Below are 25,602 nucleotides of genomic sequence, written 5' to 3'. Positions count from 1 at the left end.
ATGGCAACGCGACAGTTGCGAAATTTCACCGAGCACACCGGGTATGCTGCACTTATATGCAAATCGGATGAAAGTGTCGAGCGACCGTTTCCCGGTGCAAATTCTAGTTCCAGCAAGGGGTCGTTAAGTGCCCGACCCTCACCTCGTCGCAATAAGCTGCAGTCTTATGCTCAAGCTATCCAATTATCGCGTATTACGATCAGCCTCCGACTTCAGCACGCGGCCTTGCTGTACGAAGATATATATTATAAGAACCGCGAGACGGTCTCGGAAAGCTTCGGGTACGCGAACCAGTTTCTTCTGACTGGTATAATAAACTCTTGTGCATCAGTTCCGAGACACGCCTTTCTCGAAGTCACGTCGTAAAATACATGCTAATTGTTTACTTCGACGTGAATTCATAATTATCACGAGTGTGATGGATACTGAGGCATTCAGGTTTTATACAGTTATAAATAGGATGCAGGTCCGGCTTCAAATTAAGATGTAACTTGCGCGAGAAAAGCTTTCTACTCCAAGTATGAAAAACGGCTATATACGAGCGGTAACATAATGAAAAGTCTGCGCGAATATTAGTTAGTAATTTTAGCATGATTATGCAGAAGTGTAATATATACGTTTTGTATATTTCATTTTTCAATAACTGCGTATATATGTATATATAATATATGTATTATATAAAGAAACAGTATAAATTGATGGATAAAATACGATAAAAAATGAATGGGTATAGAGTATTTTTACAGAAGTATCAAACGATGTATCCGTTTTCTGGTAAGACTTATCGATCACCTCGAAAATCCTGCGCGGGTTGACAGATTCCGCAAAAGATGATCAAGACGACACTTATATGCGTATAAGAAGAGATCCATGAAAGAGAGCCAATCGCTTGATTGCCACTAATCGTTATATATGGTAACGTGCACGCTGAGTAAATGGTTATAAAAAGGAAAAAAAAGCAAACAAGAACAAAAGAGATAATGGAAGTTTGTTCAGAATTTTTTCTAACAATTGTGACAAACACGCGATTGACGTTTTGAGAGTGATCGTTAAGTACCGAGTGCCTAGTACTGTTCGTGAGCTCCATTCCAGCCTCCATTCCACACTCCGTTACCCGCGTTCCATGCCTCGGGGGTTGCGGGCTCAGCTGGACCAGCCGGAACTCGTTGGGCATGGGCGTTGTAGAGAGAGAAGTGGACGGCTTTGGCCTGCTGCACTTCCGGCGTGTCTATGACGCGTCCGTCAGATCCAAGAGGCGCCGGAGGTCCGCTGAAACGGCAAGTTTCGCTGTGAGGAATATCTCTGAGTGGCATATCTCTTCCTGTAATTTCACGTAATAGCAATGTAATCACTTGTAACGAGCGACGTAATTGGCCGCGGCGTAGCCGCCGTCTGGGCCTGCGTACGGCCCAGATGGTCCTCCAATTAGTCCCTTCGGAGCGCGAGCGTTAGCTTCCGCCAAGGCGCTCAGGTGGGCGGCCTTCAGCTGAGCTACTTCCGGTGTGTCCACCACTCGACCATCCGGACCAAGTGGAGCTGGCACCGCGGCACCCGCGTAGCCTGCGTGAGGTGCTCCGTACCACTGCGGAGACCCCAACACCACCGAGGCAAGAGACGCCAGAACTGACACCAGAGTCTGAAAATACGGTTTTCGATCTATCATTGTTGGAAACAAGGTCTCAATATCATCTTGATGGTTTACGGAATAAGGGTGTAAGTAGGTGATTTTCTTTTACCAGAGAATCCAGATAATAGCAATTGTTACAGAGGATAATTCATAAACGAAAGATGAAGGGATTTATATGGTACTTGAAAAGGACTAACAACTCCAAGTTTAATATGAAGAGTTATTCTTCCAACGAGTCAAAATGCCAAGTAACGAATGGTAGAAAAAGAAAATAATAACATGTAGCTACGTCTCGGAGAAATGAGAGACTTCTTTAAATTCGAGGGATGAGAATCGAAGAATTGTACAGACGCCTTACGAAATACTTACGAGAGTATTCATGATGGAGCGTCTAATGATTGAGAGGAGATCTTTGTCTGGTAGAACACGAGGAGTACTTGTTCGTTGATGGGAACAGGTCGTTCAATTTATAGGTAGAGTCGATGCCTCCCCGTACAGCCTGCATCGTTGCTTGGGAGCCACACCACACCCAAGAAAGTGATCTCTTTCTTACTCTCATAGAGAATAGCGACCCAGAGCAGAGGCAGCGACCGCTCAATTCCGTAACATTAACGGAGACGCCCTGTTCGACGAATCTGTGTGAGCCAGAATTCAAAGTGTGCGTAAGTAATGCAGGTATGTTACTGGGATACACGCCTATACGCCCATGCCGTGCGAGGAACGACACGTCCGTGTGCCCATGTGTGGGTTTCAGAGTTCCAATTGACATTGACATTTTAACTTCCACATCGACACTTGCTCTTGCATCAGCGCAGCAACTATTCTCCATGAATTTCCGCAGGGCGTTTTAGACCGAGGGATGAAGAGAAGCGCAGCAAGTTTACTTTATCGGTAATTTTCTCATAGTCAATCGTAATGTGATCATCGATGCTTTGACGATGTCCTAAAATAGTTGCGTGTAGGATTCTCGACGACAAGGTGAGCACACCGGAAGCGTTTTCAGCGTGACAACACCACGAGCAAGGATGGCAGTAATTTTGACGAATGAGACGGCTGCGTTACCTGCGTATGTAAACCCGTTATCATTGGTTATAATTACTGAATCGTCAATTAAACTTCTGCAACCAAGGCTCGATCGAACTGACCTTGCCGTAGCAAGGCAACACCTTGTAAGGCTGCTCTAATCACGATTCAGCTTGAGGAAGTATCGGAAGAATATAAAGAGGCATTGCGATCAATGAAGGACCGTGGAATTAACAGCGAGGAACGTCTACCGCGTTGTTGGTTTGCACGAATTTTCTGGATACCTTTTGGCGATCAAACGACACATACCACGGATAATATTGACCGCAGGTGATCGACCTTGATTACAGTTTGCGACAACCGTCGTGGCATGACTTGTAGGTAATTAAAATCGATATACCAAGCTGCAAACCGTGACATTTGTCGGTCTTATCCACACGGAATCGAAATAGAATCGAATACCTACCTGCAACGATATGCATTCCGATCACGGTAAAACATGCAACATTTCTCGAGGTGATACAGCGTGGTACGTGTCACCGACACAATCTTCCTCGGTTCACTGATCAGGTCGCAGGTATCCGTTGATCCTGTGTAGTGGGCTTTATTATCCGTGCAAATGTGTCTTTGTAACGAAGAAAAAAAAAATAGGTTTCTTTCGGGGCGAGACGTACGCCAACGCTCAATCGCGATAACTGCAGATCCTGATGCGGAAAATGACGTTGCTGATCTAAGACATTCTATACTGAGTAGACTGCAAGAGAAATGGATAATAACGGCTAAGCGCACCTTTGTTTTATAATAACCGAGGTACAATCTAGATTACCTACACCAGACTCTGGCCGGTGTTCAATAATACATCCTCTGTTACCGTGCACCCGGTTCTCTCTCCAAGAAACAGTGCAAGGTGAACGGTACATAATATTTATCATTACGCAATGAAGGATGCTGATGGTTTGCTAGAGTATTCGAGTCCATCGTCGTAGAAGGTTTGGGTTCGATCTACAGCGTGGAATTTCGTACTGATAATTTATTCCAATAAATGCAACCTTAAAACAAACCGCGACATCTTCATTCAAACGGACAACTCGTCGTTTGGTCTACCATGAATGATGGGGTGCGCCATAGTAGCCGGACTGTGGTGCGTGGACAGCATTGGCTGCCTCCTCGGCGAGGGTGACGAGGTGAGCAGCTTTGGCGTGAGCCACCTCAGGCGTGTCGACCACGCGTCCATCGTGACCAAGGGGGGCAGGGGGTCCGTGATAAGCGGCCAGGGGAGCGGCGTACTCGTGAGCACCGTAGCTGGAAGGACCCTGTTCGTAACCACCGTGAGGAGCGGCGTAATGGGCCTGAGCGGCGGCGTCAGCATGGGCAGCAAAATGGGCAGCCTTTGCGTGGGCCACTTCGGGGGTGTCGATCACTCGACCATCGTGAGCCAGGGGTGCAGCTGGTCCGTGATAGCCGTGAACAGCTGGGCCGGAAAGATAGTGACCACCAGAAGCCAACGAGGAATGGTAACCCGGGTGGCCCAGGGCGATGGCTGCGACGGCGGAGAGGACGATCTGAAATTTAGAAGACCAATATGTTCTCGCTGTAGACGTATGTTGGAGAGATTCGATGTGATGATCGTTCATGCAGCATATTTGTGCAAATTTGACGTTGGCTCTGAATCTGCACGATTCAATGGTATTCACCGGACATTTTATGTGGCAAAAAATTTAGGGTGTGAAATTAAGAGTTGTGTGCTCTACTCACGAAGAACTTCATGTTTGTTGGTTTGCTGGACTGTTTGATCTGAGGAATGGTGCGTTTCGTAGCTATTTATACGTCGAGTTAAAACAGCACGGTCACTTGAGCTCCGCACGTGTAAATCGCAAAGTTTCACGTAACGTTCGACTGATATATCGATATTTTGTATAACACATTGTTAAGCGTGCGAGTATTATTATAGATTTGGTAACAACCGCTATATCGTTTGGGTGGGGTGTCTCGCTTACAGGATAAAGACAGACGTTGATAAGGGATAAAAAGATCGAGTGAGAGTAAGACAGCGAGAGCAAGGGAGTGAGAGTTGAATCGAATAATAGCCTGCATAACAGTTTACTTACGTGAATACCATACGTGCCTTGTTGACACAGAACGTGTACAGACCGTATTCGCGACAAGGCGAAGGTTCCCCATTACACAACTATAAAACAAGCTGTTGCACTAATTGGAATCGGTAACTCTACGTTCCTTTAGAAAAAACCGCGACACAGGCGAACAATAACGTATCGATGACCGGCAACCAACGGCTTTCGAGTATCGATTACTTCCAATTATGAATCGGTCGGATAATGGGTACGGAAATTCGATCGGAACAAGTGTCTTTACATACAGGTTGGTATTAACTTGTGCGGTAAAAAGATGAATGGCATCGCGGAGTTTCATTACCTCTATTACTACCGTCTTAATGCTGGCTTTTAGTTAAAGGTTTCATATTTCACCGATTATAATTCCCATATCAAGCCGTACTTAACGATTTGTACCATGGATCTCATCAGGAATCAATGCGCTCGATCTCTAATTTGTGTCCGAAATATTTCGCACATATAATACTGATTGTGAGTCGTAAATGAGCCAATGGAATGTTTCGGAACAATTTCCCCTTTTTGTTTAGCACGCAGTCGTAAATTAACCGCGTTGATCAAGGATCATGGTTACAAGGAGTGGCGTAAAAGCGTGTAGGGTATTTTGAAACACTTGGGGTACGACAGGTCAGAGACTGGGAGGCCAGAACCTTGCTGTACTTTTTGGGATACATTCCGCAGATATGAACAACGGTATACCTTACAAACGGGCTTTCACGCTGCCCCGTGAAATTCCAATTTAATATCCAGTCACCTGCACGGGCAGCATAGCTCGACGTCACATAGACCACAAACTCGCGCCCAAAGGTGGGAGCAAATATTGAGTAATTAAGGCAACTGCAATCTGTATATAAGACCCGACACTGTCTCCCCAAATCACACACGTTCCACAAGTTTCCAAGAAACCAGGAAAGATGAAGTTGCTCGTGAGTGTTATTCATTTATTCTTACTCAATACGGAATTCAGTTGAGGACTGTATCAATTAACGAAGCCATTTCCCTGCTGGACCGCCAAAACTCAATTATATTTGAAAACTTAACAAAAATCACTTCATTTTGCAAAATCATGTGCCGCGTTTCGTTAGATTTGTTCCCATTAGGTACGCCACAGTAACGAACCTTTTCAACATGATCCACAATACAGTGTACGATGCAGAATTCAACTCAATACACCATTGATCAAATTTCTCAATTAATTGACAGATGAGACTTGTTTCTAGCCGAGGTAACATATAGAAACATACAACACCCTTGTTATTTCAATTTCGACGCGAACAAAGAAACGTTGATCGATCGACCGTCCCATTAAACGGCGTCCTTAGACAATGACACGCAGAAGACAAAGCGACCGCGACAGCACCGTTTACCCGGCATTCAAATTGTTTCCCAACACATCGTCATTATTTTCTTTATTTACCTACACTGTCACGCCAGCCATGCGGAACCAACCGCGATCATAACGACCCATAAAACCCCTTAAAAAACGTTCTCACCCGCAGATTGCTCTCGCCGCCGTCGCAGCCGTGGTCGCAGCCAGACCCGGGTACTCTAGCTACGATTCAGCCCTCAGCTACGACGGACACGGCGCAGGGTACGCCGGCTATCACGGCCCTGCTGCACCCCTCGCTCACGATGGACGGGTCGTCGAGACACCCGAGGTCGCTCACGCTAAGGCTGCTCACCTCGCCGCTCACGCTGAGGCCGCCGCCAAGGCGTCCTGGGGCGCGCCGGCCGACGAAGACGACTACGGTCACTCCGGTCACCTAGTCGGCTACGCCACCCCCGCCGCTTACGGTGAGCACTCGGCTCACGCTGGGCACGGATACCACGGTCCCCCCGCCCCCCTCGACCACAAGGGTCGCGTCATTGACACCCCCGACGTCGCTCACTTGAAGGCCGCTCACCTGGCCGCTCACGCCGAGGCTCTGGCCAACGCTCACCACAGCGGAGGCTACGAGGGCGAAGGCTATTACGGCGGCTCTGCAGAGCACGGCTTCGCAGCTGGTGCGGGTCACGCGGGTCACGCGTATCACGGACCTCCCGCCCCCCTTGCTCACGACGGCAGAGTCGTTGACACCCCCGAAGTTGCTCACGCCAAGGCCGCTCACTTGGCCGCTCACGCTGCAGCCAGCGACGCGCATGGACATGGCTACTACCACGGCTACGCGCCGGTACCCGCTGCCTACAACAAGTGGTAATCTGGTAATTGGTCGGTGCCGAGCCGAGGGGTGATCCTGACTCCTGCAAGGCTACACGTTTCTCGTTGAGCCTGTTTAATGTTGTGACGTGTTCCTTAGTTTCTAAGCGTGATAATAAACTGTTGTTAACATTTTACATGTAACTACCCTTGATTGTTTTATTCGTTTAATTACTGTCTCTCGTGGCTGTAAAGCGTATACCCCATTGCCAATTGCACAGGTCATTTCAATCTTGAACGGCGGTAGGTAGTTATTGCTCCTGTCTGCGTTGCTTCACCACGCAGTTTTCTGTTGCATGCAATAATTGTGAAAATCCTGACGAATCTTTTATCCTTCTGCCTCCTTGCTCAATTCTGAGAGCTTGTCGAAGAACGAAGGTGAGTCCTTCCCGCAGATTTCTCCGTTCGATTACTTAATCTTTGCCCGCGTAACACGCAATGCAACGTTTTGTACTTACTCAGTTGGGTAGAACGTGTATTAGAAAAAATAAAAACATAAACAGACAATCAGGTATTATGATATAAATATAACGTATGTAAGTTCTCTATTTTGCAATTGCGAGTAGTCGTGCAACCGTTATTTACAATCAATGAAGCCATTTCATTCCCACAATTGAACTTATTCCGTGCCGGGAAACAAGCAATCAACGCAATGCAAAACAGTATTCATATAGAGTGCGTCCATTTCCTCTGGATAACAAATAAATAGTTATTATTCAAAGACAGAGACACCTCCTCGGAATAATAACCCTCAGCCAAAGGCATTATCACATTCTGGTCTGACAAAATGTAGCGCAATTTCAAACTTATACTTTACGTGATATCGTGCATACTATTATAATTTATTTATACATACGCACGAGGCGTGCCGCGCACTATTCACTCAACTCACTATCACGCGCAGGCGGACATGACACGATCATATTCTCATTGTATTTAAAATAACGACGTAATAAAATAGCCTGAAATACCTCAGTGCAGTTCAAGGATCATATCCTAGTGTACATGGACATGTATACACATGGGGCACGTATATTCCACCAGATATGCGAACAACCACTCGCTGCAAGACACAAAGAAAACCGTCGTCATTTTGTCAAATCGGTAATTAAGCTCTTTCTCTGGCCGGATAATAAAACCAATAATGGTCCCGGTTTTCGAGCGACTTATAGGGAATGCCTTCGATTGCCCTGATGGAATTAATTACGAGGACATCGTTCTTCCTCTTCCGCGTTGGATCGTGAAGGACGAAACATCCATTCTTTACTCCCCTAATGCGTATGTTCACCTGTGATATCATCCTACCAAGTGGTCCATAACGATTATAGATGATTAGATTCTGAACTGTAAGACCAATTCCTAATTTTGAGAAAGTGCGTGTATATATATACGATTTAAATTCACATTATTTCCAGTTGACATGGGTAAATACTTGAAAGTAATTTGAAACCAATTTCAACAAGTTGTTCACCCGACTTCCATATAATCGTTATACAAACATTCAAAGTCGCATAAATCACGTAAATTGAAAAAAGTGTATGTATAATGACTAATTAAATCGGTCAAGATGTGAGTTTACGAATGGATTAAGCTGATTAGCATAGGCATAGAATAGGCAGTAGATGACTGATTATCCAGCTGGATAGACAGCATTTTCTCTTCAGGTCTGTTACATACGATACACACGTAGACACGCCAAAAACGTGGACGGAAGCTTTTAACAAGCATTCCCAGGTTTGATTGGAAAAAAGCGAAACCATTGCGAATGAATTTCGCTACACATTCTCCGTGATAAGCAAAAAATAAGCAGCGATCTCGACGTGAGCTGGGATATTCTTTTGTTCATATTCCAGCAAGACAGCCAAGGACGCGTATAAAGAGAATACCTGCACAGCATCCCTAGCAAAACCGAGAGTGTTGGCACAAAATCTTCGATTTCACGGGAGTTGGCATGTGCCGGGTGACCTCGGTCTCTGGCACCCGGATCCCGGGAACGACACATGCACACATTATGGGGAGGTGCTATCGGCAATCAGGAGCAAATTACAGAAGCCGACGAGAGGCGGAGTGACAATGATAGTAAATCATGCAAGGAGCCTTTCCCTACAATTACAAAGGTACAAAAGTTATTTTCGTGGTGCTGTAGGTATGCCGTGTGTATTCAGCACAGTGGCTGCTGCTGTTGCTGCTGTCATGCGGAAACATTCGACGGCCTTGGCGGTCAAATGATGTAAAAGTAAACCGTCAATCGGGATATCGGCAAGTGGGGAAGCAGCACGCCCAAACGATGCAAAAAGAATGTAGTCTAAAGTTACGTATGAAAAATATTTTCGCAAGGAATGCGATCCTAATAACCGTTGAACCAGACTAACGAATCGTAACATTGGCCAATGATCGGCAGCAGGTTCCTTGTAGAGAATTCGATTCTTCGACTTCTATCGGATCTTTCACCCAAGAGAATACCAATTTTATACAATTTTGGCGAAAACTTACTTCAATTTATTTATCATCAGCGATTAGCGATAGTTGTGCAAAAATTCTTCAATTTTGGGTTCTAAAAAAACAAAATAACTCTGTATAAGGAGAGAAATTTTCGAAATTTTGTCTGTTCGTATAGTCCGTTTTTCATATATAACTAAATCTATGCATCTTCTTCTTATAAAAATTCACTCTACTATATTTTACTTTGCAAATTAATTCAACTTATTAGGCATTGAATTTCCTAGTAATAAACATTCCCGTAGAAAACTTGGATTAGATGTAATTAGCACGTGGCGCTTCGATGAACGGCACTGTTTTCACCGTATAGATCCAATAAAAGGTATGTAACGTAACATGGTAATCGGCTTGAACCTCTCGCAACAAATGTACGTGGAGGATTGCGTTGCGTACTTACAAGCTTATACGCCGAATGGAGCCGGACTGCACGCACGCACGGGCACAATAACGTTGCGCCAATATCTCTTTTTTCCGAAATTATATTTCGATTACATAAAACCTACTATAGGCCGGGCGGCGCGAACAACTAAAGACCGAAGAGAAGAGAGAGAGAGAGAGAGAGAGAGGAGAGTGAAATTGTTTAGATGGATTTTCTTGGGACTATTGTGTCACTATATTGCAATATATGCGGTTCAATCGCACCGAGGAATTCCACATATTTTTTTGCACGTAAATTTAACCACTTTTACACGTAAAATTTCAAACCACCGTACGAAATCGTGAAGGTACATGTAAAGTAAGAGCGAAAATGTGTCTTGAAATTGATGGAAACTTGCTACTCCAGTACTTTAATTTTCAAGAGACGTTTTTAAATTGAAAGTAATTCTCAACATTTGAGGATATTTGTACAAACTGAGAATAATTTCAAATTAATTTCGATGAATTCTGAACATGGTATTCAATTCTTTCATATATTCTACTCTATTTCAAGATATTACGATTTTCAAATAGAATCCCAATGCGTTTTCAAACGTCATAGAATAATATGCAGGGATCATTAGAATATTGCAATGTAATAGTGCATACTGTTGAACACTGCACCATGCAGCATGACGTAATAAAAGTAACCGTGTCATCTGTGATATGAGGCAACTGCAACCGCCCATATAATGAAATTCCTCTTTAACATCATATGGCGAGGGGCGTGCTGATCAATTAGGTGGTTATAATATTGAGACACCTTCCATCGACATTTGCTTCGGTCTATTGTTTCTACTTAAAAAAATTGACGTTGCATGTAAATTCTCATATGCATACCGTGAGCCTTGACATGTAATTTGATATTTAGGAATTCATTAATTTTTTACAAGTATAAGGAATAAGACCGCAAGAACTTATTGCAATCAAGATAAGGTAAGGACGACCTATCTAGGAAAATTTATCCAAGGGCAATTTTATTCAACAATGACTTTGATGGTCCTTTTTCAGTCAGAAGAAAATTTCTTTGTCATAAATTCTCAGAAAATATTTAAATTTGGCTCTTCAAATCTTGACTCCGGGATACTATTTTCTCTGAATTTTTTCAAACAACTTTCAAAACTTCCAATTATTCATAGTTTTGTGTCATTTTTCAGAAAACTGTTTCAAGCTTCAAACTGTTTTCAAAAAATTCAGAATCTTAAGTGAAACATTATATAGAAAATCGTAATTATGGGGATATCTGATTTCAAAATAAATTAGCATGTTTCACTTCTTAGGTATAGTTCTACGTTTCTTGCTAATTTTCTAAGCTTAAACAGCTAAGGAACAGCTCAACGGATACTTTTTTTTCTTCATTTACCAAAACTGACCAAGATATCGATATTCACTTAATGTTCTCAAATTACACTTTCAACCGCACGCTGAATCGAATACCTTTATTATAGGCATCAGAGTCGAGGGTTCCGCGGTCATGCGTGTAACACATTTTTCCAAACACGTATGTAAATGTTGATATTAATTCAACATACGCTATTGTTGGACACTGCAAACAAATTTGTATAAATTCAATCGATTTTGGTCTTTACTGTTACCTTCTAGTTTACGAAACTCTGTCCAAAATCTGTTTACCTACGAAATACATTGATCCGATTGTTTCCAACAATACTTTTAAACTATTATTACCGTATAAATGACAGAATTTGGATGATGTTAATTTTGTTATCTGGGCAGATAAACGTCACGCGTTTAGTATAAATGGTACAATAGATTCAGCCAACATATCAAACCGTATACAGTATAAGTAGTCAAAATGGCCATCACAATCTGCTTCTGCAAAACATTCTACGATAAAAATTGTATAAATTGAAAAACCCTCGACGTGCAAATTTTTTCCAAGGTGACGCCGATCCTACCATCCATCCAAAAAGAACATTCATGAATCGTGAATTTAGTTACATTATGAGGTTTCCAGATCTCCAGCTTCGTCAGTCACCCTAGAATCCATTGATTCAGGATATCAACATTAAACCATTAGACAATTTTCAGGGAGATTAGTAGACATGCAGCAGCATACTGACGTCAAAAATTCTAGCAGAACAAGGCAACTCGAGTATGCGTGATTCAATAAATTGCAACACTGTCCCTGATAAGTCGAGGAACAATTGAGAGACATACCGAACTCGCACCTCGTCATCTATCTCTCGAATCGCGCGTATGTACATAAGTATGTATGTACGTACATATAACGTAGTTATAGGCGGAAGCGTAATTGTAAAATGAGAATGCAATATTGAAAGGGCTGAGGTGAATGGGGACTTGGCTCCTGTTCGGAGTTCGGCCCCCAACGAGACCTGCTGCCCGCGGCAACGTCTCCGACGTGCCTGACCTCGACACTCGAATCTAGACTTTAGATCGGGCATTCCTAGAGGCTCTCCGAGGCGAGAGCGAGGGGTTCGGGGGCCCGAGGACCCTCAATGTAATGTCAATGCCATAATATTATGTGTAACATTAGAACGGGGCGGGGTTCCAGGTGTAGGCCGACAAAACGTTTCGGATTGATATATAAAGGGGCTCGTTACCTCAGAACGGCACAACAGTCCACATCACTAGCGAGTACTGGATAACCAGCAGCGCTTCAACCTAAGAAACATGAAGGTCTTCGTAAGTAATTTTCGATCTTGCTTCATTCTTTCTTATACACATCAGTTCTCACACTACATTATTTTATTGCACCCATTGGAGCAATTCATGCGACGAAATCGAAATTGAATTACTTCAAACCGCACCTAAACCGCATCAAAATTTCTCTGGATTTCACGTCTTTGATTGTTTTTTGTACGAGATTTCAATATTCTGAACTATGACGCCAGAGAAAAGTCGTTGATCTTTTCGAAATCATTTGTAAATGGGCGAAGTCGCACCGTTCATTTTGTCTATACGCAAAAGAGGTTTTTAATCTACTGTATGGAAAATTATGTACGATTCATTTGTAAACATTTTTAGTACTGACTATACGAAAAAATGTATGAATATGAGATACTCAGAACAATCTTCACGATTAAAACCTATTTGTATCGTATTTCTTTCTCTATATTGAGAACGATTGCGGAAACGCGGTTAAACAACTAAAAATTTCTGTATGAAACTTCCTACACTATATTAGAAGTTTTATTCGTTTACGAATCAGTGAATTCTCCATACGTTCATTGTTTCTGCAATTCAAAAATACAATAAATTTACTGCACAGTATATTAAATTCAAATTACTTTTTTGTATTTTTCCTATAAACTGTACTAAAATCAAACGATTTTATGGTGAATTTACGATAAATAGATAGATATTGATGTCGCTACACTGAACATGTAAATTTGCAAGCTGATTTAGTAATTTGTCAAGTCTTTTGTACAGTAAATAACAGCGTATAGTAAATTCCGAATAATTTGCAACAGTGTAGAAACTCGACAATTCAAAGAACAACTAGTTACCGACAAGATAAATAATTGTACCTACAAAAATATAAGCGACCCTCTCAACCTGATTCCAGATCGTCTTGTCCGCTCTCGCCGCTCTGGCCGCCGCCTCCCCATCGGCAATCGTGCCCTACGGCTACCACGCGGGAGCCCCTCTGGGTCACGATGGTCGCGTAGTCGACACCCCTGAGGTAGCTCACGCCAAGGCTGCCCACCTCGCCGCCCACGCTCACGAAGCCGCCAAGACCGCCGGATACGGACATGGAGTCCACGGATGGGCCGCCCCTGTCGCTCACGCCTGGGGTGCCCCGGCCTACGGAAACGCTTACGGATACGCTGCCGCTCCCCTCGCCGGTGCTTGGGCCGCCCCTGCCCTCGCCTACGGAGGACATTACGCCCACGGCGCTCCCCTCGGTCACGACGGACGCGTCGTCGACACCCCTGAGGTAGCTCACGCCAAGGCCGCCCACCTCGCCGCTCACGCTCAAGAAGCCGCCAAGACCGTCAGCCACGGATACGGAGTCCACGGATGGGCCGCCCCTGTTGGTCTCGCCTACGCCGCCCCTGCTGTCTACGGACACGGATACGGACATGGACACGCCGCCCCCATCGGACACGACGGCCGCGTCGTCGACACCCCCGAGGTCGCTCACGCCAAGGCAGCGCATTTCGCCGCTCACGCCGAGGCCAACTCCCGTGCTCATTACTGGTAAATTACAACTGGATGAAGATAATTGATCTTTTACTGCATACCTCGCCGACCACCGTCTTGCCTCTGGGCAACCCCCTTTTTATACATAGGATATTGGAAAACAATGTGACACGCATCGGGCTTTTCCGACGTGCCCGCTAAAATAGAAAAGCTTATTTTTTATCAAAAACAAAAAACCAACAAAAAAAAAAAAAAAACAAACAAAAGCCGCAAAATTACATACAAAAACAAAACAATACACCCAACGCTTTTGGTATACAGACTGAACGATGTCTTTTTTACACATACTTATGCCTATTTTACCGAATGATACCTTCCGTTTCATACGATATGTGGAATTGATGTAACTCATTTCTATTATTACTGTTGATTCTGTATAACGATGTTTTATTGAAAATCATATAATCATTAAAGAGCAATATGTTTTAAAACATCTAATCCAGTGTTCACTCGGTTCTTTACCCCCCTCCCCCTTCGGAATGCTAGGACAACTCTGCAATCAAAGGCTCCTCAATTCTAGATTGTGTAATTTGGGCTAAAACCACTAAATTAATAAAAAAATATTTGTCAAGGTTTTCAAAAACGATCCAATAAAAATAACGTAGAATCTACGCTGAATTTCATTGAAATTACATCAAGAACTGCGCATCAGCAGCAAAACACTTTTTACAACCAGTACCAACATCTTGTAAATCTTTCGTAGGACTTGTACAAAATAGGTAATTTTCGGAATACCTGTGTATTTATCCATTTTTTAGTTTGATTTGCTAGAGTTCGAATTGCATATAAGTGATGAAACGGTATTCAGTTTATATCGTCATTTCGGATTCGTTTCTGCATGACCGCTTTCGATCGATTTTCCTATTTCGAGAGCCTTAACAGCCATTGCTAATGCACCTGCTCTGGTTTTATGGCCACCAATAAATCGAACACTATGTACAAATACACAGTCAGCAATTCCGGATACATCACATAATTTTTCGTCCCTCATGCCTGCCCATGCTTCTGGTAAGAACATTCTGTAACAAGTAATTAAACGTTAAAAATATTGCGACGCATTGAAAGTTTAAAGAATTATCTTCAACGTGTGTTTTCAAACCTTAGTACAATTGAGCTAAATTTTATATTTACCGAAATTAAAATTTATTCGAAATCGTTTCAATCGTGAACGTGTTAATGCAAAATTAATTAGCTTCTAAGATGAATTTTGCAGCGTAAATAAGATTGATTCGATCTTGTATATCAAAATCAAAAACGATATCGATGTGAATTGATATTTTACAAACCTGCAAACGAAGCTTGTAGATTGTACAGGTACACATTGTACTCTATAGTTGCCGCTTTGAAAAATAGCGTATTTGATTAACTCTTTCACACCTAGCTCCTCTTCCAATTCGTATAGATGTTCCTTCCAAGGTAGAGAAGTAGATAATTCAATAATTTCTCCACTTGGATGGATCTGTTGATTGTTAAGCAGATGCATTATAATTTTGCAGTTCAGTCGAAAGACAAGAAAAAGTGAGCATACTACATCCGAAGCAACGAAAAATGATAGTTAACTATCAAAGGTGAACTAAGAGCTTTGAGATTAAGTATTCTAACTTGAAAATTCTTTCTCACCTCAAATCTCCTGAGAATAGCATCTTTCACAATTGATCTAGCAGGCCACCAAACTCTAGCTGCATATTGAACGAAGTAGGTGAATTCTTCGCCAGTAAGCGCTGCAGCTTTCTCAAACTGTCCGTCAACATCCAGCTCAGGACCATTCCAAGGTGGATTCAACCGTGCCACTCGCTTACTCAAATTCGTACTGATAGAATACCTATCATATAGAATAATAAGAAAGTAATATGAATTTTCCATATTATGTACATAGAAAATAATGTCCACTTACAAAGGTTCCCCATCAAACATTGGCACTCCATTATCAATGGCATCTACTTCTTGCATGAATGTCTCATACACTCTTTTGAAAATACTAGACCGGTCATGGTCATCTGTTACTTCAGGTACTAGTGTTTTGATAATTTCATCACCAAAATGACAATAGATTAAGCCAGCGCTACTCAGTTTAATAGTACTCTTGTAACCACGATTTTTTATAACAGTACTCAAAGTTTCTTTGAATTCCCTAGAAAAATGTATATGAAATGAAATCCATTCAATTGTTGTATAATTAATCATCACAAAGCTTATAAATAGTATACCTTGCATAATAAGTAATAATTGCATAATAAAATAAATAATTTTTCATATACATATACGAAGTTTTGATCAATCAGTTTTGAAAGTTACTAAAGCTTGGGTGAGCTACTCATAATCAACTTGGGGTTAAAAATTGCATGAGTATATAGAACAATATCAATTTCCAATTAAACCTGATGAATCAAAACTTCTGTTATTCAATTTTTTTCAACATACCTCATATGATGATCATAGCGATGTGTAGATGGATCATACACGCCTCCTACATCAACAACAATATCACAAGTGTCCAAAATTTTTTGATCTCGGGTCCTAAAATATTGAAAGACTATCATCATGCATATTATCTTGCTAACTTCTGTACTCTTGACAGATTTGATTAGAATGAATGCGACTGCTTAGCGTTTCTGAAAAGACCATGAACACAGGATTAACTTACCTAACAATAGACGCATTTTTGAATCGAGGTAGCAGCTTGAGCATGTAACATGCGAGCGCTTCGTCACAGTGGAAGCACCCATCGTGTGTTCCGATAGTCACTTCAGACCCTGGCATAGTAGAGAGTAATTTTTTCGAACCAAACCACGTTGTTGAACGTTGGTATAACCTAAAAAACATGTATTCAAATATAAGACAAATGAGAAAGAACCCTAGCAACTTTTTCACTCTTGGTTTAGAGGAAACTTATTTTCATTGGGGTTTTTCGATAAGAAAACAGCGTTCAGCTTCATCACACTCCTACTTACCAAATTTTGCTTGTGATTTTTGAAAAAGAATACTGTTGTGATAGTGAGCGAACGACGCGCGACAGCATTTCAGAAAATGGCAGAACTTGATGATGCCGATCGACGGTAATAGAAACCACGACTCCCGCCGGTAAAGAAGCTACCGAATCGCTAACACGGCTTCTTACGGTCCCAGGTGGTCCCAGGCCCAAATTATCTTATCCACCGCGTAATGATCACGAAAATTCACTCAAGGGCGTTGACTCTTCCGTCAACGGCACAACTTCCGTCAACGCATAGGTCGCATTGAAGCTGCCAGCACCGATGTCACGCCGAGTGATGAATTGCAATTTTTATTTGCGTATTTGATGATTCGTCGAGAATAGCATGGCCCAACAGAAATGATCATTGCAAATTGCAATCAATAAACAAATTATCTTCACCAGTTAGTCTAATAGTGACTAATAAGGAAACTCAGTTAGCTGCATATACAAGCCGCACGATTACAATTCGTGCGAACAATACGTGCGAAATTTAAATAAAAGTTACAAAACACAATAAAAATATATTGCTAACTGCACAAAAAAACAAATATTTCTTGCACCCTTCACTTAATACCTAGTTAAGTATAATTATGGTTGCGGAATACTTCAACTACGTAAGATAAACGCATTTATGGCCACATAACAGAAACTGGATCGCTGTTGACTTTTTTTTCTGTTGAAGTATGACAATTAAAATGTCCATTGCTTAAGAACGTATTTCATTTAGTGTTGCATGATAGTATTAGACATTATAAAATGTCCAGTACCATCAAACTCGGTTGATTTACTAAATATTTATTATTTTCACGTCAAAGAAAATTTTTCGTTATTTACTCTGACATTTTGAAATTATTTACGTGGAGAGATTTAGCAAGACTTATTATGTAATTGGAACATCGATGATATTGTTCAAATAAATAAAACTCTTATCACGTGCCGTAAACCCATTATTTCCAATTAGTAATTACATTATAATTTATTTAATCATTGAATCAAATGCAGTGAGACAAAAATAAAAAGACACTAGTTACAATAATATATAATATCTATAAGTATATACTATATATTATATATAATCGATGCCGAAGAATCAGTCGTGACTTCCGTAAATTTAAAAACTATGCGGTTATCTCTATATACGCCACCCACTGATTACTTGGTACAGCATTGTGACATTCTGTTCTATTTTTAAATATGAAGCCTCTTCTATTTGCAAATCTTAGCATTACATAAGGGACAGAAAATAAAAAATATCACTGTATATTTTTACATTTATACTAGGGTGTTTCAGAAAAAAATAATTTGCGACTTTCCACCATGCCACCCCCTAAAAAGTTTGTTGAAGTTAAATATTTTTTTAAAAGATGAACTTTTTACATTACGTTGAAAATCGTGTTCAGTTGATTCTTCACTTTTATAAATTTTTTAAATTTATGAAATACTGTAATTGTATTTTTTTGTGGTGTACGTGATGTATATTGTACTATGGATCATGATCCATATGATCTTGGTTTAATGATCTTTGGTCTGATTATAAATGTCAGGAAAGAAATAATAATTAATTGAATTGCCACAACGTGTTTCTTCACATATTTAAAAAAAATGTGAGAACAAGTGAAAAATCAAATGAGTGCAATCTTCCATATAACGTAGAATGCTCATCTTTTTACAAAATCTGTCTTTGAATTTAAACAATCGTTTTAAGGGGCTGCCACAGTGGAGAATTGTAAATTGTTTATGAATCACCCTAATGTATACGGCATGCATAGGTATACGCGGTATGTCACATCCTCGTCCTGTCAACCTTGCATTTAATTCAAATAAATTAGTAAAAGAAAATAAAATAGACTTTGAATAAATAAATTATATGGTGCACTGCTTTGTTCGAACAACTCGATGTTAAATCCAATAGGCTAGAGTTCTATTTTTAGATATTACAAAATATTGTACTGATTTCACCATAATGTGCTTTTACGTTTGGAAAGTCTAAAAAATTGGAGCTATTATATTTTTTTCTAAATATTTCAAGTGGGAATAATAATATCTCCTGGGAATTTCTTAGGACTGAAGAGTGATTTCTCTAATATAACTTCTATTGAAACAGATATATTAAAAAACACTCATTGGATCTAAACATAGCAGGCTTTGCTACCATTTTCGCCAAACTAACAAGGATAGTATCAGAGCTGCAGATCACGGATTTTGCTGAAACTCTGGGGGTGTCTCTTTAGTTCAAGAAATGTAACTTCTGATGTTTAGTTCCATCTATTGGGTCTTCCTTTGCTCAATTTAGAATAAATAGGGTTGTTGGAAATTCGCAGTTTAAACTTCATTACGACTCTGAAATAATAATTTATCCGTTTACATTAGAATCTATAAGAACCTATCATCAAAACTAAAATAGAGGACAATGAAAATTAATATTTAAGGCAAAAATACACAACAGGTCTCGTTTATTAGGCATTTCACTCATCGCACTATTAATTTAATCAATTAGAGGAGTGAAGAGAGGCCCAATAGATGGAATTACGCATCAAAGCTTTATATTTTAGACCTAAGAAATACCTCTAAAACTTTTAGCAGGATCCGTGATCTGGAGATCTGACACTCCAGTTGTAAGATTTGACAGTGCGTTTCTCTATCTGCATTAATACATGAATGCAAGATCGACCTACGACAACGCGATTAAACTTCTTCCACAATAATGAGCAAGAAATATTCAGAGCATGAGTAGGATTATATAAAGTTGGCATATCATGAAGTGTCATGGATTTTGAAATAGTTTTAGGGCCTTTGGATTTTTTTGGGACTGCTATACACGGATGATCACTTGAACCCCAAAACTAAACTTCCATAAATTTCCTAGGTTTTTTCCACTACTCAAGGAGTGGAAAACTATATAACAAAAGGGCATGTATTTACCTATAGATTCCACGTAGAATGTACCATGAAATGTTTTTTTTTTTCTTCATTAACCAGAAAAATTTTTTGCAATGTTCATTGCAAAATAGAAACAAATCGTTATCTGTAATTTGTATTTTGCGATTTTTCAATTGCATACTTTTAGTGAAAATTTTACAAAGCAAGCAAACGTGAAAATAAAAACATTCATAAATTTTAGAACCTAGAATTATCAGAAAAAAATGAACTAGCGTAAAATTTCAAGCAAGTGCAAGCACAAGACGAGACACTGGAGCAATACTTAGAATACAAAACACAACCATTTGATTGTAAATTACTTCATTTGGAACGAGAAAAGAATATGTATATGAGCACACGTCGTCACCTGGCAAAGGCACAAAATGTAAGAAAATCCCTTCCGATTCCGTACCTAATATTACAGCCAATAAATAACAAATATAGTACGAAAAAATATGCTATGATCATACTATTCCTTACCATACTTATATAAATTACCATTTCGAGGTTCCCAATTTGTTGAATATCGGGAAAAGACGGTCAATCTCGACTGATGTAAGTAGCAGTTGAGGCTAAGAACGCCTCGTATGTATTTTTCTTCGATCATATATCTTTAGAGGATCTGATCGTTAAGAGTTAAAAGGTGCTATCAATATTACACTAGATACAATTACAGTCACAAATAACTTAAATTAATGGAGTCCATCTCAAGCGATGTATCGATTCGACTCAAACAAAGCCGAACTGGTATTCAAATTGAAAAATTGATTAATAATTGGCAATTGAAAACCGCTTCCAGCTTCGCTTACTTCGAGACAATATATTCGCGATATAGTAAATGAAATATCGCATATTATGTATCAGACATGGTATATTGGACAACGTAAGACGGTTCTTTTCACTCATGATGCGTGAGACTCAATTTTTCAAAAGTCTTTCTATTGATGTGTTACCTACAGCTGCTATGAATACACGATTGTATCCAATTGTATTATACAATGCTATACGTATATATGTATGTATGTATGTATGTATGCATGTATCCATATTGTGCTGGGAAAACTGTACTATTAAATAAATAACGAGCACGGTTCGGAGAAGATCAGAAGCTGCACAATTTTGATTGATATTGACAATGATAAATGTACAAATTTTTCACTTATTAATGTTGCTAATAAAAGGGTATTTGAAGACGATACGTGTATTGTGTGGCTCAATGTACCAGCGGTCGCGATTTGAAAATTGTAAAATGCTTATCGTCGTGCCCTACCATTGCTTTTATTTGGAGCAAGCTTTAAAAACTGTTCATAGGCTGCTGCAATGTCATCGTCCATCCCGCCCTCATCGCCTTCTTCAGTCCAAATACCATCAACGTCACAGTCATCCTCTCCCTCGCTAAAAAAGAACATGTGTAAGCATTTGGTGAGCGCCTGCTCTAAGATAGAAACCAATTTTTTTCCGCTTGCATACAACACAGACATAAGCGTAAAGAAAACAGAACATGGAACAAGTACCATGAAGAAACTCACCCGAATTCCTCGATATCAGGCGTGTCCCCGGTTAGATCTTGCAAGAATCTGCTCTCCTCTGGAGATAAAACGTTGCCATCAGGACCGTAAAACACTGGCTCATTTGTTAACTGTTGAAAAGGGAAAAAAAATCTGATTAAGCATTTAATGTGGGGAAAATAAATCTGGAAAGTTGAAAGATAAAGATAATGGTAATAATAATAACAACAACAATAATAATAATAGTAACAACACCAACTATAAACGTTACTAACTGGCTGTTGCGTTATATCTGCAGGTGTTTGAGGACTATCATTGACGGTAGAGTTGTAAGGTCCGTGTGTTGAAACAAGACGTCCCCAGTTGCCCCGACGGAGTTCGTCTACGCTGTTGACCATTCGACCGACATGAACATCGACCTGCCCATCATTCACAAGTCCAGTGAGCCTACGCATTACATTTTCCATTTCAGCCCCTCCGCCGCTGTCTCTTTCTAGAGTTTGACCTGCCAACTGTCAACAATAAGTATGAACATTATTACTGCAGTAGTTATTTCTTGTGCTGCCATCAAACACATACCTTAAGTGCCTGGCAGATGTGTTTAGCAGAGTTTGGAGCAGGGCGCTGCAGAACAGCAGACATTAATTCAATTAACAATTTTCCCAATACAGATGCTGGTTCTGACTCCATTTGAGTGACTAGTTCAGCCAAGAAAAGTATTAACCCATGGCAAAGTTTTTCCTTTGCTTCATCTTCTGGTAAACTCCTCTGCATCCAAAATTCAATTGACTTTTCTGTCTCCTCGCGACATCTGACATAAGCCATGTAAAAAAAAAAGTGGTTGTAATTTGAAATAGCTAAAGCTAACGATACAAAATCCGTAACAATTCTCACCTAGCAACGAGAGTGTCCCTGAAAATGGATGGAGCACGTTCGCTTAAAGCAGCATTATCCAGAAATGTGCAAAGACGTGCACCGCTGTACCGGAAATTTCCTTCATTTATCGACTAGAAGAATTTGAAGTTTTTAATTGAAATGTGGAGTTCTTGCAAAGGAAAAAACCCACCTGTCCGAGTATAGCTCCGATTATTGCTTGCGTCTGTACTGTGTTAGTAAGACATGGAGTAATGGCGTCAACCAGAGATGCAACCAAAGAGTCGAACCGACCAGGGCTGAGAGTGAGTGTCCGCATCGCAACTTCTAGCTGCCCCATCATTCCTCTTATTCCTCCCCAATCTTCACCATCACCTTCCACATCTAACTCATTCTGTTCAGCCTGTGACACAGGTAAAAAATATTGAATTTGAGGCAAAATAAAAATAAAAACAATAGTTCTTTCGACCTAATGAATGATAATTCGATTTGAAAATCAGTCAAGATTAATATACAGTGCAATCAATATCAACCTGATGTCTGCTGTGATCCCCTGAGCCTCTGTCATAATACCCGTAATCTTGAGTATTTGAGTACTGATTATACTGCTGGTGCTGTGGCGGACCCATGTAGACCTGATGCTCTCGTTGTGGAATGTAGCGATTTTGCTGAGGTGCGTACTGTTGATGTAAGCCCTGTTGCTGTCCACCCTGATGGCCGTGTCTTGCATTGTTCAGACGATTCTGAACAGAATGTCTAGGCATCACTGGTCCAGATTGTTGCTGGTTCTAAGAGCAACAGTTGATGTAGATGAGTCTTATACAAGACGCTTACTTCATTAATTTGTATGAATTGATGATGTTCGGAGATAAAAATAATGTCTTATTTTTTTTAGCACAAAATAGACCATGAAGCACGACTTTATTTCCCCATGCTACATCGTGGTAACGACAGAGAAAAAATTTCACGTTTCTCCAACACTTGCATGATGAAAGATCAAGCTATTCGCGATTTCACCGTGATGAAGATTACTGATACACTGAAGCAAGTCGAGAGTTGAAGCTTAATCGTATTTATTTTTCTGAAGTAATCCTGACACAGTTAAAATTCTGAATTTTCAATTACGACAAATTCCTTGTATTTGTGATCAGCAAGATATCGATGGACATTCAACATCCTCTTACCGGTAGCGCTGGACTAAAGCTTTTTGGTACGAATTCAGCGGCATCCACAGAAAGTGTTGAGTTTTTGACGATGTCGCCTTTGGCCCCGTCTGTCTTCGTTCCAGTGTTTTCCATGGAACCTGAATGGTGCAAAAAGCGATGTGAATACATTAACTCATGGTCCGCTTTTGAAAAATTGTTTCAAGCTATAGATAATCAAATTTTTAAGACATGCAGATACTAATCTCAATCCTGATCTATCCAAAGAATCGATCGATCGACTATAGAGTTAAACATAAAAGAAGCACTTCTGTGACTCGTTACTCAGTCGCATGATCAGCCACCTGTGTTTCCGCTGGCAGAGGCGTCGTGTGGTCTCCTCAGTCCTCGTGTCTCCTGGGATTGTGTCGGTGCCCAACATCCACGGCCTCGACCACGAGTAGATCGAGATTGCGGTATCACTCGTTGATCCCCACCAAGAGGATCCATTTTATCGTTATAATTTACTTCGAAATGAGTAACAGTGTTGAAACGGAGCTTGTATTTAGATTAACGAAGGATATGCAACGGGGCTGTTAACCGGGTGTATGTATACGTCAGCCGACGATGTACGGCTATTTATCCTCATTAACACGTCGCACGTGGTTATAAATATGGATGCGTTGAACTCGCGGGGACGGGCAGCCGGAGCTGAGTTGTGATGTTAGATTTGAGAGTAATCGCGGGACCGACACATGCCTATAACAGCGGTCAGAGCTTACCTGTCGATTTAGCGTATGAGAATATGGTAAATTTATAACACGTCGAACACAGGTACCGGAAAATTTAATACTGAATCGCCATAACGGTTTCTTGTATAATTACGACAGACGCAGCCTTCATTTGTTATTAAAAAATAGAGCGATATTCGCCGCCATGTTCCTTTACAACCTTGGGGCTACGTATGAACGGTATGAACGCGTGATGTGGTTATATTTGTATGATTTACTTTTTATTTACCGTATATCGTTTTATACGCCGGTTATTCACTGCCGACGTAATCCGCGTTGCAATAAATTAATTCACACAGTTTTCGATTCGCTCATACAAATGTCAGGTACTTTGTATTTTTATTATTTCTCACTCGATATCCGCGAGACGCAAATTCCATCGCTGCCTGTAACCCACTACGGCAAAGGATGCCATGCCATGAACTACCGTGAACCACGAATCGTATTGCCAGATTAGCGATCGAGCTATCTGCTTGACCAATCCGAACGGTGAACTCTCGTGCTGTTTTCTTACCAGTCGGAAATTGAAAGTCGCTTATTTCCGTTCATCGACTTGAATTGACGAGTTTCGGTATCTTTGTATATCATGTTAGCAGTTGCCGCTAATCAATTTGTAACAATCTCAAGAATTATTAAATGAAAACAAAAAACGATTAGTCTTTGCGACTTACCGACTCAGTTGAGTGCCGACTTGTATTACAACTTTTGCGTCTATCGCTTTGGATGAGTCATCGAAATAAAAAATGCCTATTATTGTTTTAGGTTTATCTGCATCTTTATCTAACTAATCGTAGGAGACTCTCGTTCGGTTCCTTCTGGATGGTCAAAATTTAGTAACATCAAGCGAGGCCAAATTGTTTTCAAATTCTAGACTCCAGAGTAATCATAACAATAGATAGAAGTAAGCAATAGAATTATTATTGTTACTTGTCTCGATTTTTATCGATAAATAATATTAATACACACGATAAATTAAACATATTTGCAAATTATTTTTTCTGATGAAGTTTAAAATTGGAAAAAAAAATAAATAAATAAATACAGATAACTTGAAGCCGATTGCCGATACTCGTCGAAATTCTATTACCTCAAAGCATTTTACGCGTAACCAGATTTGGCAGGAACTATAATAAGAAAAGGTAAGAGGTGGGACACAAAATTTTTGTTATTAATAATGATCTATGATTTCAGATATTATAAAATCACGTATTCACAATATTTTTACAGTACCCTCGTTCACTTACTCTTATGGACATTTTTTTTTAACCATATAAAAGTATTCGATTCCAGAGGATTTCGAGATTCGAAAAAATAAATT

The 25,602-nt window shown here is 40.5% G+C and overlaps 4 protein-coding genes across 5 annotated transcripts; 1 reads left to right on the top strand and 3 right to left on the bottom strand.

The window, feature by feature from the left end:
* Positions 1-676: 676 nt before the first annotated feature.
* Positions 677-4,544, bottom strand: LOC124409125. The gene is made up of 10 exons (XM_046886545.1): positions 4,406-4,544; positions 3,754-4,212; positions 3,522-3,652; positions 3,117-3,275; positions 2,886-2,989; positions 2,773-2,802; positions 2,616-2,689; positions 2,181-2,450; positions 1,353-1,729; positions 677-1,269 (listed from the first exon to the last, which is right to left on the bottom strand). The coding sequence occupies exons 1-10, from the start codon at positions 4,415-4,417 to the stop codon at positions 1,065-1,067; spliced, it is 1,821 nt and encodes a 606-aa protein (XP_046742501.1). The 5' UTR covers positions 4,418-4,544; the 3' UTR covers positions 677-1,064.
* A 1,082-nt stretch (positions 4,545-5,626) lies between these two features.
* On the top strand, positions 5,627-14,511 carry LOC124409124. The gene is made up of 15 exons (XM_046886544.1): positions 5,627-5,705; positions 6,279-6,975; positions 7,543-7,651; positions 7,938-8,080; positions 8,149-8,254; positions 8,830-9,055; positions 9,123-9,276; positions 9,687-9,797; positions 11,341-11,393; positions 11,593-11,683; positions 11,793-11,879; positions 12,047-12,119; positions 12,322-12,427; positions 12,506-12,556; positions 13,440-14,511. Exons 1-15 carry the CDS (start codon positions 5,694-5,696, stop codon positions 14,076-14,078), a joined length of 2,658 nt encoding a protein of 885 aa, XP_046742500.1. The 5' UTR covers positions 5,627-5,693; the 3' UTR covers positions 14,079-14,511.
* Positions 14,451-21,356, bottom strand: LOC124409471 (MYG1 exonuclease). 2 transcript variants are annotated; one of them, XM_046887086.1, is made up of 7 exons: positions 21,241-21,356; positions 16,722-16,889; positions 16,499-16,594; positions 15,972-16,208; positions 15,698-15,899; positions 15,364-15,536; positions 14,451-15,096 (listed from the first exon to the last, which is right to left on the bottom strand). In XM_046887086.1, the coding sequence occupies exons 2-7, from the start codon at positions 16,835-16,837 to the stop codon at positions 14,895-14,897; spliced, it is 1,026 nt and encodes a 341-aa protein (XP_046743042.1). In that variant the 5' UTR covers positions 16,838-16,889; positions 21,241-21,356; the 3' UTR covers positions 14,451-14,894. The 2 variants fall into 2 exon arrangements, with proteins under 2 accessions (XP_046743042.1, XP_046743041.1); XM_046887085.1 differs by lacking the exon at positions 21,241-21,356 and adding an exon at positions 17,029-17,096.
* Positions 19,213-24,697, bottom strand: LOC124409470 (polyadenylate-binding protein-interacting protein 1). Its single transcript, XM_046887084.1, has 9 exons — positions 23,859-24,697; positions 23,536-23,654; positions 22,885-23,139; positions 22,545-22,754; positions 22,373-22,485; positions 22,058-22,289; positions 21,754-21,990; positions 21,500-21,609; positions 19,213-21,365 (listed from the first exon to the last, which is right to left on the bottom strand). Exons 1-9 carry the CDS (start codon positions 24,001-24,003, stop codon positions 21,224-21,226), a joined length of 1,563 nt encoding a protein of 520 aa, XP_046743040.1. The 5' UTR covers positions 24,004-24,697; the 3' UTR covers positions 19,213-21,223.
* Positions 24,698-25,602: the final 905 nt, after the last annotated feature.

This window comes from Diprion similis, chromosome 8, assembly GCF_021155765.1.
Source record: "Diprion similis isolate iyDipSimi1 chromosome 8, iyDipSimi1.1, whole genome shotgun sequence".
Classification (NCBI taxonomy): domain Eukaryota; kingdom Metazoa; phylum Arthropoda; class Insecta; order Hymenoptera; family Diprionidae; genus Diprion; species Diprion similis.
Note: the sequence above shows the minus strand (reverse complement) of the source record. Positions and strands in the feature narration are given on the sequence as shown.